This window comes from Nipponia nippon, unplaced genomic scaffold (assembly GCF_047370975.1).
Source record: "Nipponia nippon isolate SJK-2023a ecotype South Korea unplaced genomic scaffold, ASM4737097v1 scaffold_11, whole genome shotgun sequence".
Taxonomy (NCBI): Eukaryota; Metazoa; Chordata; class Aves; order Pelecaniformes; family Threskiornithidae; genus Nipponia; species Nipponia nippon.
This window is the reverse complement of record NW_028262302.1, coordinates 18249404-18263874: the sequence shown is the minus strand read 5'-3', so window position 1 is coordinate 18263874 and position 14471 is coordinate 18249404. Positions and strand designations below refer to the sequence as shown.

Genomic DNA, 14471 nt, shown 5'->3' with positions numbered 1-14471 from the left:
AGCAGGAGGCAGTAATAGTTTCCAAAGGAGACAGACCCAGCTGTGCTATGCAGTCCAAAGCATGAAACTCAATCCATGTCCCACCTGGGTGGCATGAAGAAGCTCTCCAGCTGCTGGTCGGCCAGTAATCTGCAACTATAGATATCACCTTAAAGGGAAGACACTCTAAACATTTCATTTTAGTTCTGTGTAATCTTGTGAGCCAACACAGCAGCATATTAATATGAAGAAACTTCAACATTTGATTTTTCAACCGTACTGTCAGCTCCTTTTTTTTTTCTCAGTGTGTATTTTAACAAACCTTCATGAAGCACGAGCCATGGGGTTTTTAACCTCATTTTACAAGCAGCTGATCTAAAGCACACAAGGGTGTATGATCCCAAGCTGGGATAAGGGAATGGACACACCTTACCCAGAAAGTGTCCAAGGACGCAAAGCATCAGGCTTGCAAAAATCTTACAGCTAAAGGAGGGTTTGATATACAGCTCTGGGCACAGGCTCCTGTGTAGGAATGGCAGGAAGCAACTTTCCATAGTTTCTGCCCGTTCTCACACAGAATTTCAATGGGAGAGTGAAAGGCTCACTCCTTAAAAGCACACTGAGGTCCTCAGATGAAAAGTGCTTCTAATAACAAAGCATCACCTTTCTTGCCAGTGTTCTTTTCCCCATAAGCATCATATCTTCTCCACCTTTAGCTGATGAACACAGAGCTTATGAGGATGGGGTTCGAGTTGATGCTATGTGTAGTCAGCCTCTCCTAGCAAATGATGTTGTGAGGTCCTACCCTCCCTCCTGTGCAAAAAGAGAGAGGCACAGGTCACCCCGTCCAGCTCTGGGCTCCTGATTCCTGCAGGAATCAAACTAGTTCCCAGGAGAACAAGGTCAGAAGTCCAGCCCAACTCATGCTGGAATAAGTAGGGAAAAAGTTTTCCCCTTCAAAGGCAATGATGACCTTTAAGGACTAAAATGTATCATAGGAAGAAGCCCCCATATCCTGTATCTACCTTATGAATAGCAGAACTAGCAAGACCAACAATTTGCTCTGTTTGGCCTTGCTGCACAAGAAAAGGCAAGAGGGAAGCTGGACATCCACACTGTCCTGTGGCTGAAGTTAAGGGTAGGGACAGGGATAATCAGCATCTCTGGAAGAAACCAGGATGGCAAAATCAAGCATCCACCCCTAAGAAGCTGGCACTGCAGGTAAGAAGCAGCGGGCAGCAGCTGTTTGCCATGAAAGTTCAACTAAAGTGCTTCAAATCTTTATAGACTTTACACTAAGGCTTAAAAGAGACAGCCAGGACTGAAAATGACGTGCTCTAATGGATGCCCATAGGTGTATTTAAAAATTATCATAAATTCTGTTCTTTAAAGAAGCCATCTGTACTCATGTGTTTGTTTTCATTTTAAAGATTGACATCAATTTTCAGGTGTCTTGATAACTAGCTTCAGTTCTGAAAAGTGTGTCTGGATCCTCATTAAACAACAGCAGCCACTTCTTGTTTGCTACTATTACTACAAGGATGGTTAAAAAAAGGGAGGCAGGGATAAACATGTACAGGAGATGAGAGAGACAACAGCAGAACGCAGGAACAGGTTACCATGCCCAGAAGGCAAAGGAAACAGAGAGGAAATTCCTTGGTTTTGGAAATTAATTATACTGCAGTAAATCTCAGGTAGTGTAACCAAGTCTTTGGCACCAGTGAGATGGTTGCTCTGTAGGGTGTACACTTGGACTGCGGAAAAGATGGGAGCACTGCATACTTCCACAGAACGTTTCAGGCACCAAATACACCCCCACAGACAATTTACATTGATTTTAATGTGACTGGGAATTACCTCCTAACATACACACCAGAGTTCCTCCAGTCCAATAAATATCCTGGGATAAATCTCTTTTCATATTTATATCTGGGATAAGATCATACTCCTGGGCACCAGAATATTTTCCCCTTAAAATCTGGCCAAAACTAACTCCACCATCTCTAACAAAGAGTCTCTTCACTAGAAATATTACAACATAGCAACTATGAGAATAGTATGTGCTTATCTTCATTCCCAGCAACGGTATTCTCATATTAGTTCCTTAGAGGTATTTCTCTCCTCCTCTTCAAATGTCTCTGTGCTAAACCACTGAAATATGTGGCAACTGCAGTGTCAGTCGTCACAGGGAAAAATATGTCAGCAAAAACATTTGATTCAATCTGCTGTTTAAGGAAGCAACATTTCTTCAGGGTGTATGCCTTGTGTAGATAAATAACAACTGTCCAAAAATCAAGGATCTAAAATCAATTTCAAATATCAAAGGGCAGATTTCAGGCAACTACCTTCAGCAAAAGAAAAATGCAAAACTACTTCATTTTTCTCCTTTTTTAATTTAGTGCAAGTTTGTTTCAGAACAAACCCATAAAATTTAGCCTCTTGGTCACAAACTGAAGGGTGAACTCTTAAGTGAAGAATGATGCAAAGGGTACTATGGATCTTACAGAAACCCTGACTTGCCCCCCCCAGGCACATGCATCTTCTATGATAAGATGCATCATATGGAATATTCACATTTGCAACGTGAATGACTAGATTTGCCAATTCCTGCATGTAATCAAAAGCTGCTGCCTCAACAATGTATTTTTCTGAAGTTTTGCATTCAATTTCCCTGTATCCACATAAGGACAAAGGAGAGGAACATGTCCAGCTGGTTCGCTGGTGGACGTAGTCCATCGAGGAGCAAGTGTTGAGCAAGCAGAGACTCGGCAGGCCTGCAGCTTCACTTGCCTGCTGGAGCTGAGCTGCCCACTTTAAGCTTTTAGGTTCACCTATTTGTGGTTATTTATTAAGCACCTACAGGACATTTAGAACATGACAATGCAATCGGTGAGCTCGGCAATGCAGGTTAGAAGGGGCTGAGATACCACAGCCAATTATGGTCTGCCAAAATACTGTCCCTGGGTTTTCTCAATTTTAAACTTGTTTGCTCCCTTTCGTTTTAACACCTTTTGACTTCAGCAACAATTACTCCCTGATTCTTTTTCCCTCTTGTCAGAAAAGACTAAGTGCACTATTTGGTATGTTTTTCACTAGCTGCTCCATCTAACCTGGGAGGTCAGAGTCACCGACTTGGAACAACAATTTGTTCCACTTCTCCGTAGTGCTGCAACCCCATTACCCCTCTCCACAAAAGCTACACTGAAGTAGTCTTTTGGCAACTCTCCTGATGCTTCTTGCTCATCAGTATGATCATATTTCTTGTAGAAAAGACCAGCAGATCTTTTTTGTTGTTTTTAAAGAGCAATTCGTGACACAAGCAAATCCCCTTAAGTGTCTCACCTACAGCTTCCTGAAGTTGCTTGACTATTCAAAACACAGTTGCACTTCTGAAAATTAGGGCTATTTAAAAGGTCTCCTTCTTAGGAATTTTCAGCAGGAAAAGCCACAGGAGACAGGCCAGCATCCCCTCGGGGCACCAGCCTTTTGTCCCTTCCATAAATCATCTTTATATTTCTTTGGGGGAGAGGGAAGGAAAAGCCACCTGCCTTCAAGTTTTAATATCATGATCGTGCTCACCCTTTATACTGTTCTTTAATAAATGTGCCACCTACCCTGGAGGTATCTGAACTGTTGGCCATATACAGTGAATGCTGAAGCCAAAGTCAGAGCAGGTGTTTGATGGGCACCTGCCACCAGAATTTATTTGCAGAATCACATTAAACCCAGAATTCTTCACTAATTTTGGGCAGGTTTTCATTTGGCAGTAGCGAAAGCAGAGGCTTAGGTGTTGGAATTCCTGAGTTCGGTTCCAGTTCTGCAGCTGAACTCAGTCACGAAATGCTTGTAGGTAAAGTAAACTCAATGCCTGCATTTGCTCAAAGACACAGGGGCTCACCGACTCCCAGGCGGCACTGCTTGACTGCTGCTGCTGCTTTGGGGATCAGCAGGTGAGAGGTTCCACACGCATCACGGTACCCAAATGCTTTACGTTCATTTTGAACTTTGATTTCTGTTCATCAGTGGGTTTTGTTTCCCCTGTTCATAGCCAGCTCTTTGACAGACTCATTTTCCCTCCTCTAGTGTTCTCAGTTTTGCTCGGCGGATGGGGGAATAGAAGATGCAGTTAAAAATACTGCGATGCCATGGTGGGCGGTGTACCAGAAATAGACAGACACTGTGAAGAATACCAAGTAATATCACAGAAAGATAAAGGCATGGCAACAAAAGAAAAGAAAATGCATTTGTGTTCTGCTGCTAGAGGGCTAAATCTGGACTGAAAATACCAAATGAGGAGTACCGCTTGTGGCCAAGTGTACCATCCTCCTGTTGGCTGCACGTGCAAAGTCATCTTATGACAGTGCAGTCAGCAGGAGATCATAAAATCGTGGCTGATGAACAATGTTACCTCCAATTAGAAACAAAATGTACATGAGCTTTGGGGTTTTATGAAGATGGTGCAGAAAATCAGCAAGAAAATGGACCCAACTGGTATCGCTCAGAAACCAGCAGCCTTTATAAACTGAGAAGGGGCTTAGCTCCTTTAATCCTCGCTTTAAAAGCAATTGAAGTTTTTCAGGGGATAGTAGGTTCTTCCCAAGAGGAAGATAAACCAAGCTTGGCCAATGCAAGGAACTATGAGATTATTCAATGGATTTACCCCCTTATTTTTTCTGAGGCTTAAGTCTCTGTCAATCCAGCCAGTAACCACAGGGGTAATACTTCATCCCAAAGGCCTGTACAAACAAATGTTTCACAAACAGCACACCAGGGTCCCTTATCCAGCTCTTAAGTGAGACACTCCTGCAGAGAGGTCCAGCAGCTGCTTAACACTTCACAAAATACCCTGGGACCATTTCACCAGGGAAGTGAAGAAGGCTGCATCAAACTGAAACCGCCGGGGGAACTCGTGCAGCCAGACTGCAGTGACACCTCTTGGCATTGGGCTGGGGTGCCACAGCCCCCACCGCCCGCCCGGGGAGTCCTGTGGGTCTTTAAGGCCCAGCCTGGAGGCAGAAAGAAAAATGCAGAATAGCATATACAGAAATGACATGCATGGGTTTGCATGAGCAGGCACCAGTGGGGTCACCACTTCTCTAGCTACTTGGGTACTCAAGCCCTGTAGGTGCACTGAAAGATGGAAGCAGCCGTGCTTCTGCAACATGCATGCCAGCACCTGCTTGCAGGTCAAAGTTAAGATGACAGATGATTGCAAGCTTATGTTTTATGCACATGGAAAATGGCACCTGTAAAGAGCATAGGGCCACCAAGGACCAGGGGCCATTAGTCCAGAGAAGAGTGCCACCTACTGCTACAGCAACTTTGCTTCCAGGAGCTCATGGGAGTGAGACTTCCACCCAGCTCCTCAACTAGACCCTTTTTTTTTTTTTTTCCCTTTATCTTGCAAGATATGTTTTGATCCTATCAAAATGTAATATAGCCACAGGCATGAGAATAATCATACCATAAAAAAAACCATCAATATGCAGATACAACCTTAACAAAACACCACTGAAATGCCTAATAAAACAAATGCCACTTAAACACTGAAACCACAGCCCTACCAGTGCAGAAAGTTTAAAAGAAAAGGTCTAGCAGTCTGCACATCAAACGTTAATACTATTTTCAAATCAAGTCTAAGAGAGGACAACAAGTAATTTAAAAAGCCTAATGGGTGTGTAATCAGCATTTGACCATTCTTGCCATAAAAGTAGGTATCTTCCCAGTCCAAGATGTCTAGGAAAGCCATGGAAAGACAGCTAAAGCTTTTAAAACAGAAATTTTAAAACACTTTCTTTCTCTCATGTAGATTTATTGAGAGTTTCACTCTATTAAGCATTGGAACAGGCTGCCCAAGCATTGGAACAGGCTGCCCAGGGAAGTGGTTGAGTCTCCATCCCTGGAGGTATTTAAAGAACGGATAGATACGGTGCTCGAAGACATGGTATAGATGGACTTGGCAGTGATAGGTTAATGGTTGGACTCAATGATCTTAAGGGTCTTTTCCAACCTTGACGATTCTATGATTCTATTAAGAATAGGACCCAACCAACCGGGTGAAATACAAGTAACTCTGTGGGCATAGTAAGTGGCAGAGTAAATTTGGGGCCCATTTGCAGCTTAATTTACTGCCAACAATCAGCGATGTCAAGATTTCAAGCATCTCCTGACAGCCCTATGACAACTGCAGTTACACAGCATTATCCGGTCTTCTAGTAAAATCTTCTCCCTCAGACAGCATCACGCTGCATTTCACAACAGGAGAAGTACACACAGTCAGCCTGTATCTCCTCAGCCCTGATGTCTGGAATCAGGATATTTGGGGGGGTGGAGGGGTGTCCTGTAGCTGCTTTTACTGCTTTTGACACCACTCACTTCCACATAGAACTGATCACCAAATCACAAAATAAGGGAACTTGCCAATATATTAAATCCTTTAACAAAAGGCAGAAATAATGTTAGTAATATTTCATGTGAGGTTAGAAAGTTTAATTTGAAAATATTTGGTGCAGAATGCTCATTGTGTATACAGAGACAATCCATCCTCTCCTCTAGTTACATACTTGGTCAAACAATCTCTTTTTTTGAATCAAAAAGAAAAGGTATTTTTAAGATACGTTATAATAATGATATACAGACAAACATATCATGAGGTGATCCCTAGTGCTGTTACAACATTGTCACCATTTTATCTGGACAATTCTATAACACGGGTTGTAAGAAACTGAACACACTAAGCAAAACAAATTTTAAAAAAAAGTGAGACACCCCCTACCCCACAAATACTGACCAGAATTTTTTCAAGTCCAATACTGTTTTATTGCAGATAAAATAATCAGCTCTGTTAGTGAAGGCAGAAATTCTGTTTCATGGCTTCAAAAATCTGTTATGGTTTTAAGAGACCTCAATACTTGCACAAGGATGGAGTTATATTGGGGGTGGGGATGGAGGAGGAGAGGGGGCAGAGGCAATACAGAGCAGAACCAATATCAAATAAAAGGTGCTAATTTTATACTCTAACAATCACAGTTGCTCAAATGTTTGCAAACAACAAACCAACCCCAACAAACTTAACCATATTGTTATTTTAAATGTAATTCATACGGAATTCTGCAGCTACAAGATTATGAAAAACAGACATGTATTCCCCGCAGCAGCATAAAATATAATCCTATATACAAATCCAAGCATCAATTTTCTCTTCTCTATCACAATCAGTATTCAGTCTTGAAGGAGGATCTGTCAGATTCTCCAGAACCAAAAATAGCAAAGACCCTTTTAAACAGAACAGTTTCTGGTTTATATTTATAACTACACTGCACTCGCTGCTTCTGGCTGCCCGGCGATGAAATTTGTGCAAGATATAATCAATTACCCAGCTTTGCACTTCATCATGCAGTTAGCTACCGTTACCTGCATCTTACCCTTCAAGCACTTCTCCCCATGCATAGGGTAGAGATTTTAAAACGCAAGAAATATTTGCACATTGAAGAACTAACTGTAGAGCTGACTGACATTACACAGCAAAAACCTGGTGAGAACAAAAACCAAGCACACATGTATAAAACAGAGAGCCTACCTGAATTCTTCAAATGCATACATGGCCTAGTAACTACACAAATGCTCTGAAATTTAAAATAATCTTCTTAACGTGCAGGAGGACCATTTAGTTTGTCAAACTGCAGCAAAATGCATAATGACGAGACAGTATATTTGAAATATTCTGAAGAGAAAGGGTATGCAGATACTGGCCTGCAGCCTACAGCTCAGCCAGCTGCTGACAAGCAGCAGCTAACAGGGAAAGGCGATAGAGTACCATGTGATCATTCCTGCAAGTCTGATTAATGCAGTATACTCCAAGAATACAGGCTGATATCTTTATTATTCAAGCCAAATAAGTCAAATACTGTACACGACAGGCTCCACGGCTAAATTATCATTCACATGCCACGTCAAAATCCGCAAACGCAAGCAGAGGATACTAAAGAACTAAGCATATATCGTAACCGAAGAGGTTAATTAGGCCCGTTCAAGCTGATTTTCTTACCTTGTAGTGATATTTTAGTCTGTGTTTTTATTCATATAAACCATCAGTGATGGAACAAAAGACTGCAGCCACAAACCTCCCCTTCCATGAATGCCAGAACATTTTAAGTAGTTTATCTGCTAGAAATCATTTCCTCTGTAGTCTATCCCCAACCACTTTAACTCCTTCAGCCCTGAATTCGTTGCCATAAATCCTATTTGCAATGCCACGCGGGCCTTTTATGGTTTATAGGGTTAACACCGAGAAATCACAGCAGTGCAACTGAATGAAGCGGGATAAGAGCCAAAGGAGTCATATCTGCGAAATCAAAGACAGGAGATAGGAATGAGGAAAGTTGAGAATTTCATGGCATTGCAGTGTGCAAGCGAAGATGCTTCAGCTGCCTAGCAACAGCGCACGCAATCTCCACGGCAACAGCGCAGCAAGCACTGGGGTCAGAGCATCGCTGCTGCACACACACCCGGGGGTGATAAACCGGAGGCAACCTCTCTGGGCCCAGCCGCAGCACCCCTGCACCGGCCACCCCACGCCGGTGGGACCTGCCCCAGTGCCAGTGGCCGGTGGGGGAACCGGGAGCGATGAGGCACCTCGGGCACAGGGATGAAGTCTGCACCTACTCTATGTAGGGCGGTCCCACCGAAGCGGAGCATGGAAACACATGGGCATGCTCCTGGAATAGCTCAGCAACAGACAAGGCATCTGCTCCTCTGAAATAACACGGCCTGGCAGTGTCACACGCCCTGGTTGAATAAACATACCTCACAGCGCAGGGGATCAGACCCCAAAACACCAGGAGACGGAGTTCATCATCCCCATAGCAAGCCCCTGGGAAAATCTGGACATGTAAGAAACACAGGCTGGACAACTGCCATTATCCGTTCGCTTAGGGATTGCATGGGTCTTATTCACAGGGAGACTTCACCAAGGCTCCTGACAGCCCCAGCTGAACTCAGCAAGGTGCTCAGGAGGGACGGGATGAGGTTGTACCATGCGCTTGTGCACACACTGGATTAGCCTCAGCATCTTTGCCACAACAGTATGCAGCCACCTAAGGATGCCAGCATCGGGCAGGCAGAAGGGGAACAGGCTCTGCCATGCGGCTGCTGGCTAGGCAGCAGATTAAGGGAGAGGATTGCTGGAAATGACGGAGATTCAAATCCTGGGAAATCAACCCCTCACCTGGGAGGGAGAGATTATGGGGCAGTGGGAGAACACACTGCCTGGGAAAGTCAGGAGAAAGCAGAAAATTCAAAGTCACCTCTGGGGCTGCCCGCCACCTTGGCTTGCCTCTTGGCCTGAGGTTCACCCCGCTCTAGGGCAGTGGTTGCCCCACTGAGCCTCGGGATTCGGAGACTGGAAAAGCACATGAAGTACAGACAGCCACATCTCCTGGACACAGCGATCTGTGACAGGCTATGGGAACTGGGGCATCTGATCGCACGGCTCTGAAAAATACAGGCAGAAAGGGCTGGAGTGAAAGGCAAAGGCACTCATGGCAAAAAAACAGCACTGGAAACAAAGAAAATCCACGTTTATTTGGGGCATGGTGTTTTTAATGCAGTAGTGACCTTGGGTTTCGTTTTACTTCCTTTAAAACAAATGTGATAGTGTTAAGTGACAATAAAGGCACGCTCTAGGAACACTGAAACACATGCAGTCACACCATCTGACAGAAATTAATTATTCCATAAGCATCCAGAAAGAGAGGGACTGCGAGGCAGGTGCTTCTGGCTAGAGCCTAATAAAAGATTAAAAGTAGCAGAGAGGAGAACAATACAACCATCAAGAAAAGCCATCTTCCATATTTAGGCTGAACTTCACTAGAAGTATGCTTACTATATACAGTACCCAAGCAGCCGGGCACTTGCAGGCAAGTGTTCTGCCACTGACTTGGTAGGAAACAAGTTTTTACCTTCAGAGTCAGAGCTAGCCAAGATCCCTCACGGGTGAATGAGGAAAGTCTGAACAACTGTTTTCTTGTTCATCCCAGTCTTCCTCTAACTTGAATTCAAGTGGAAGAGGGCTGTTTTTCACTTGAAATGTGTTTATTTTTCATGCTAGCTAAAATAAAATCCCTTCTACAGAACTAACAGCAAACGTAGTGTACTGTTTCCCCTAAGTATTCATTCTCCTTGAAACAGAGTTGACAAAATCACTGTCTGGTCTTCCTATTTCTGCAACTTCTTAAGAGCCACTATGCAAACAAACAGTCAACTGTTCAAGTCAAGGCTTCCCTCATCAATGAGTTCACTGTGAACGACTCAAAAGACAAACACCCTCCAGAAAGCTTTCATATTCAGTAGAGGTCAGCTGCTGAAAGGTTTCAGTATGATAACTTTTTTTAGCTTATTTTTTTAGCCAGCACTTTCACAACAGCTCATAGCACTACAGAGAGCAAACGCAGGGCTCCTATCCTGTGAGACAACCGATAGTGTCATTTTTGGTTAATTAATTACTAGGATTCCCATATTAGATGGTAAGATTGTCGTATCGTTGACATGAATGAGGCTCAGCATGCAACTACCTAAGAGAACTCGCCAGGGCTTCAAAAAGTCACGTGAACACATGCAATGGCCAAATACATAAACAAATGCAGGATTATAATACCTCCTTATGACTTTTATAGCAAAGACGACTGTAACTTCTCATGCCCTGAGCTAGACTGAAGGTCTCGAGAAGCAGATAGAAGGCACGTCAGAAACCACAACCAGCAACAAAATTGTTTACAAGAAGGAGTTGTTTATTCCCTGCCTGGCTGTATAATCAGTCCAGACCTTTGATGAAAAATGTCCCACACTTTACCAGAAAATGAAATTACATCATGGAAAAGAAAAATGACACTAAGCAGAGTTGTGGTGGGGTGATGGATGTAATGGGAACTGAGGGACCCACATTCCACCTTCTGATCCAAGGCCAGATAGATGTGGCAATAGGGGCTCCTTCCCACTGAAGAAGATCAGTAGCTTTTGGAAAACAATTTGCAGTTTTAATTCCAGGCTCTGACAAACAAGTGAGACTGTGACAGAAGTGGTTATCCTTGATGAAAGCTTGACAAAGAAGCAAAGGATGCAAAAAAAGCCTGGATATATGACAAACCAGAACAAGGCAGAGGAAAATGGTGACATTTTTGGCCTTAGCTAGTATTTAAGTGACGTACAAGGGCCTTGTGTTGATACTCTGCGTAAGAACTTAACTTCCCCAAGAATAACAGCTTGCATTACCAGTATTCAGTATATCAGTGTATCAGTATTGGCCCTCTCGACCTGAGACTCCACCAAAGCCGTGGCCAGATGCTAGGTGACATTATCCGATCAGAAGCAGACTGAGATATTTTAATGAGGTAACTATTTATTCCCTTGCTGAAGCAAGGAAAAAGCCACTAACACAGAGGACTTCTGTCATTAAGCCTGTATTATCACTATGCTGAAATGACGTTCAGACCACTCTAAAAAAACCAACTGCACTGAAAAATCCAGCATTCACTTCAATTCACGAGGAAGAAAACAGAAAGGAGAAGGGAAATGAGCCAACAAGAGCATATATAATCAGTATACATCCACTGCAGCTCTAACATTTCTGCACAGTGGAGGATGTGGCAATCACAGACAGCATCCCAGAATATGCTGAAAAATCTCCTTTCAATAGGATTTTCTCTGAGTTCAAAAGTCTTTCCTGGGCTTAAGAAAATAAGATTTTAAAGGATTATTGAAATAAAAGAAGGAATAGCTACCTTAGTTTGTTCAGGTACTGGGAAAATTATGGAAATAATTACAGTGACCTAAAGTTTACTGAACAATAGTATATGCAATATTGGAGTTTTGACTCAAACCTTCAGCTGTTAAAGGAAAGGAGGGTGGGGTGGAAATGAACTCTTTTTTTTCCCCTCTTTTAATCAGTGGGATTTCTATTCTACATTGCCTTAGAACGCTACATGAATTTTGATGCACAAGAATAGTCTGACCCAGATTTCAGACTGCTCCTTCAACTCTCTGGTCTTCACTCTGACCACTAAAGTTTTATTTTGTGAAGTTAACCTTCACCAAAAGAAAAAATCCTACCTCTGTTCCCTCCTCATTTATACAGCTTGAAATTATCACAGCACATGAACATTTGCACAGCAAAAATCACTTTTCTCCCTCCCAGATCTGGCCTGAATACACCTCATGCTCTGCAAATCTCGAGGCTTGGCCTGACCGCAGGACAGCTGATGTGAGGTCTTCCCTGCGATTTTTCTCCCACGGCTTTCCTCTTATCATACTGGGAGGAGCACATACCATTTTCATTAACAGATACTCTGTACCAGGTGCAGGCAAGCGTACAGCATCTGACAGGGCTGAAATGGGATGTTTTTCCAAATACAGCCCCATCTGCCTTATCCTAGTGCTTAAGGGAAGGTGCACTGGAGTGCACCAGAGAGAATGGGATTCTTACTGATTTTCTAACCAGTCCTTGGGGATAGCACAAGTCATAACTTGCAATCCAACAGAATTGAGCCAGTCAGAATCAAAACTAAAAGCACCATACAGATTATTAAGTTATCGATCACTGCAATAGTGCCTGAAATATCCAGTCAAGTTTAGGACTGTATGGTGCTGACTGCCATATAAAGCTGAAAATAGAAAAGGTCCCTAGGAGTTTTAATAGGCAAGACCTAACAATCAGCAACAGACAAGGATATTTGCAGCCTTTCAATACCTAAAGGGGGCTTATAAGAAAGATGGGGACAGACTTTTTAGCAGCATCTGTTGTGATAGGACAAGGGGTAGTGGTTTTAAACTAAAAGAGGGCAGATTTAGATTGGACATAAGGAAGAAATTTTTTATGATGAGGGTCATGAAACACTGGAACAGGCTGCCCAGAGAGGTGGTAGATGCCCCATCCCTAGAAACACTCAAGGTCAGGCTGGACGGGGCTCTGAGCAACCTGATCTAGTTGAAGACATCCCTGCTCATTACAGGGGAGTTGGACTAGATGACCTTTAAAGGTCCCTTCCAACCCAAACTACTCTATGATTCTATGATTTGAGATAAATGTCAAATTAGTAAAAGAAGAAATACGGTCATATCACTGAACATCCAAAAAACTAAGATTCAGTCTGTATAGGTTGCAAATGTTAGTGGTATTCCTGCCTGAGTTTCTGCCTGCTTATGAAAAATGATTTAAAACCATACAAAATCTCTTTCAAGGAAAGGTACAGGGCTGAACGAATTTGAAGGGCAAGGCAGTAATGTATTATTTATTCCTAGATAAACAATTATCAACCATAGCTTTTTCAATACAGCACAGATTAATTTGAATCACACCACACATAAATGTTGCCTTAGCAATTATGAATTATGCTGCCTCAATACTCACCTGACAGCCACAGCATCTTATACCTGCTACATTTTTGCTTATTAGTATCTTAATCTGTACAAGCACAGAGCAGAAGACATAGAGGACTCTTTCAGAGAAAATAAAAGGAAGTGTAGGCTTCTATTTGGAAACTTCTTTCAAGCTAGCTGTAATTAGCCAATTTGACTTTTTTCAAGTTGTGAGGGATTAAGTGGGAAAAAAGAGAAGCAGGAGGCTAAAACCAGACTTGCATTATCACCACTATCAAATGAAATGTCAATGGATATGAAAATAGTATCTGAATAAACCACTGTCATCTACTAAACCACACGCTGACAATTAAACATTTGGACATTTATGTGGGGTGTATACATCATACATAAACAAACACAAACGTGTACTTTAGACATGAATACAAATAAAGGTAGTCACATACCCCCATAAATATCCTCACTGCTTGCCGTTTTCAAAAAAAACAATGGCTTAGATCTTATAAGCATTTAATTTATACAGTGGCATGTTTGCAGTCAAAAGTAGCAGCCAACATGAACCAAGCAACTTCCCACACACAGATGAGCACATTAATGCCTACTGAATTGTGGACTCGTTATCAAGTGTATTGGCAGGCCAGAAGTTATTCTGTATGGAAAATATCAGAGTCTACTTGACATCTCTGGTAAACATTAGAAGAGTACTCCTAGTAACAACTGAGTCTTATACCTCGGCACTCTCTAGTTAAATGGTAGGCTGTAGACAGGAGAAAAATCAAGGCTGAGTTTTATACTTCTGCTTCTATCTGCCAAAAGTAACCTCACTGTAGTCGATAAAACTCCATGGGCACCATGTATCTGTTGAGCAAGCTCTCTGCAGCACAAGATCACAGTGCCAAGGTCTTAGGAGCTATTAGCTTATGATGATGACTTCACATAGACATAATGTCAAAGCTCAGCTTAGATCATAGCCCAGAATTTCACCCAGAACATGTATGGATTATCCAGTGCAAGGCATTTGTGGCAGAGAATTTACCAAAACTTGGCTGATTGCTATCGCATTAAGATATATACTGCCCCTGCTTCCACAGGAAGTTTTAAGAACACAATAGAGTCCTAGT

At 42.6% G+C, this 14471-nt stretch overlaps 1 protein-coding gene across 3 annotated transcripts in view; it reads right to left on the bottom strand.

The window, feature by feature from the left end:
* EVL (Enah/Vasp-like) overlaps positions 1 to 14471 on the bottom strand; it is a 162457-nt gene that overhangs the window by 128606 nt on the left and 19380 nt on the right. The window contains exon 1 of one of the 3 annotated variants that reach the window (XM_087747689.1): positions 8027 to 8315. The exons of 1 other annotated variant lie outside the window; for it this stretch is intronic. Coding sequence is in view for 1 of the 2 variants with exons in the window: in XM_009467497.2 (XP_009465772.2) it covers positions 7559 to 7581 (23 nt within the window). In the remaining variant the exon portion in view is untranslated. Of the gene's footprint in view, positions 1 to 7558; positions 7763 to 8026; positions 8316 to 14471 lie in introns of those variants that run through there. One more of the 3 variants, XM_009467497.2, reaches the window with a different exon arrangement.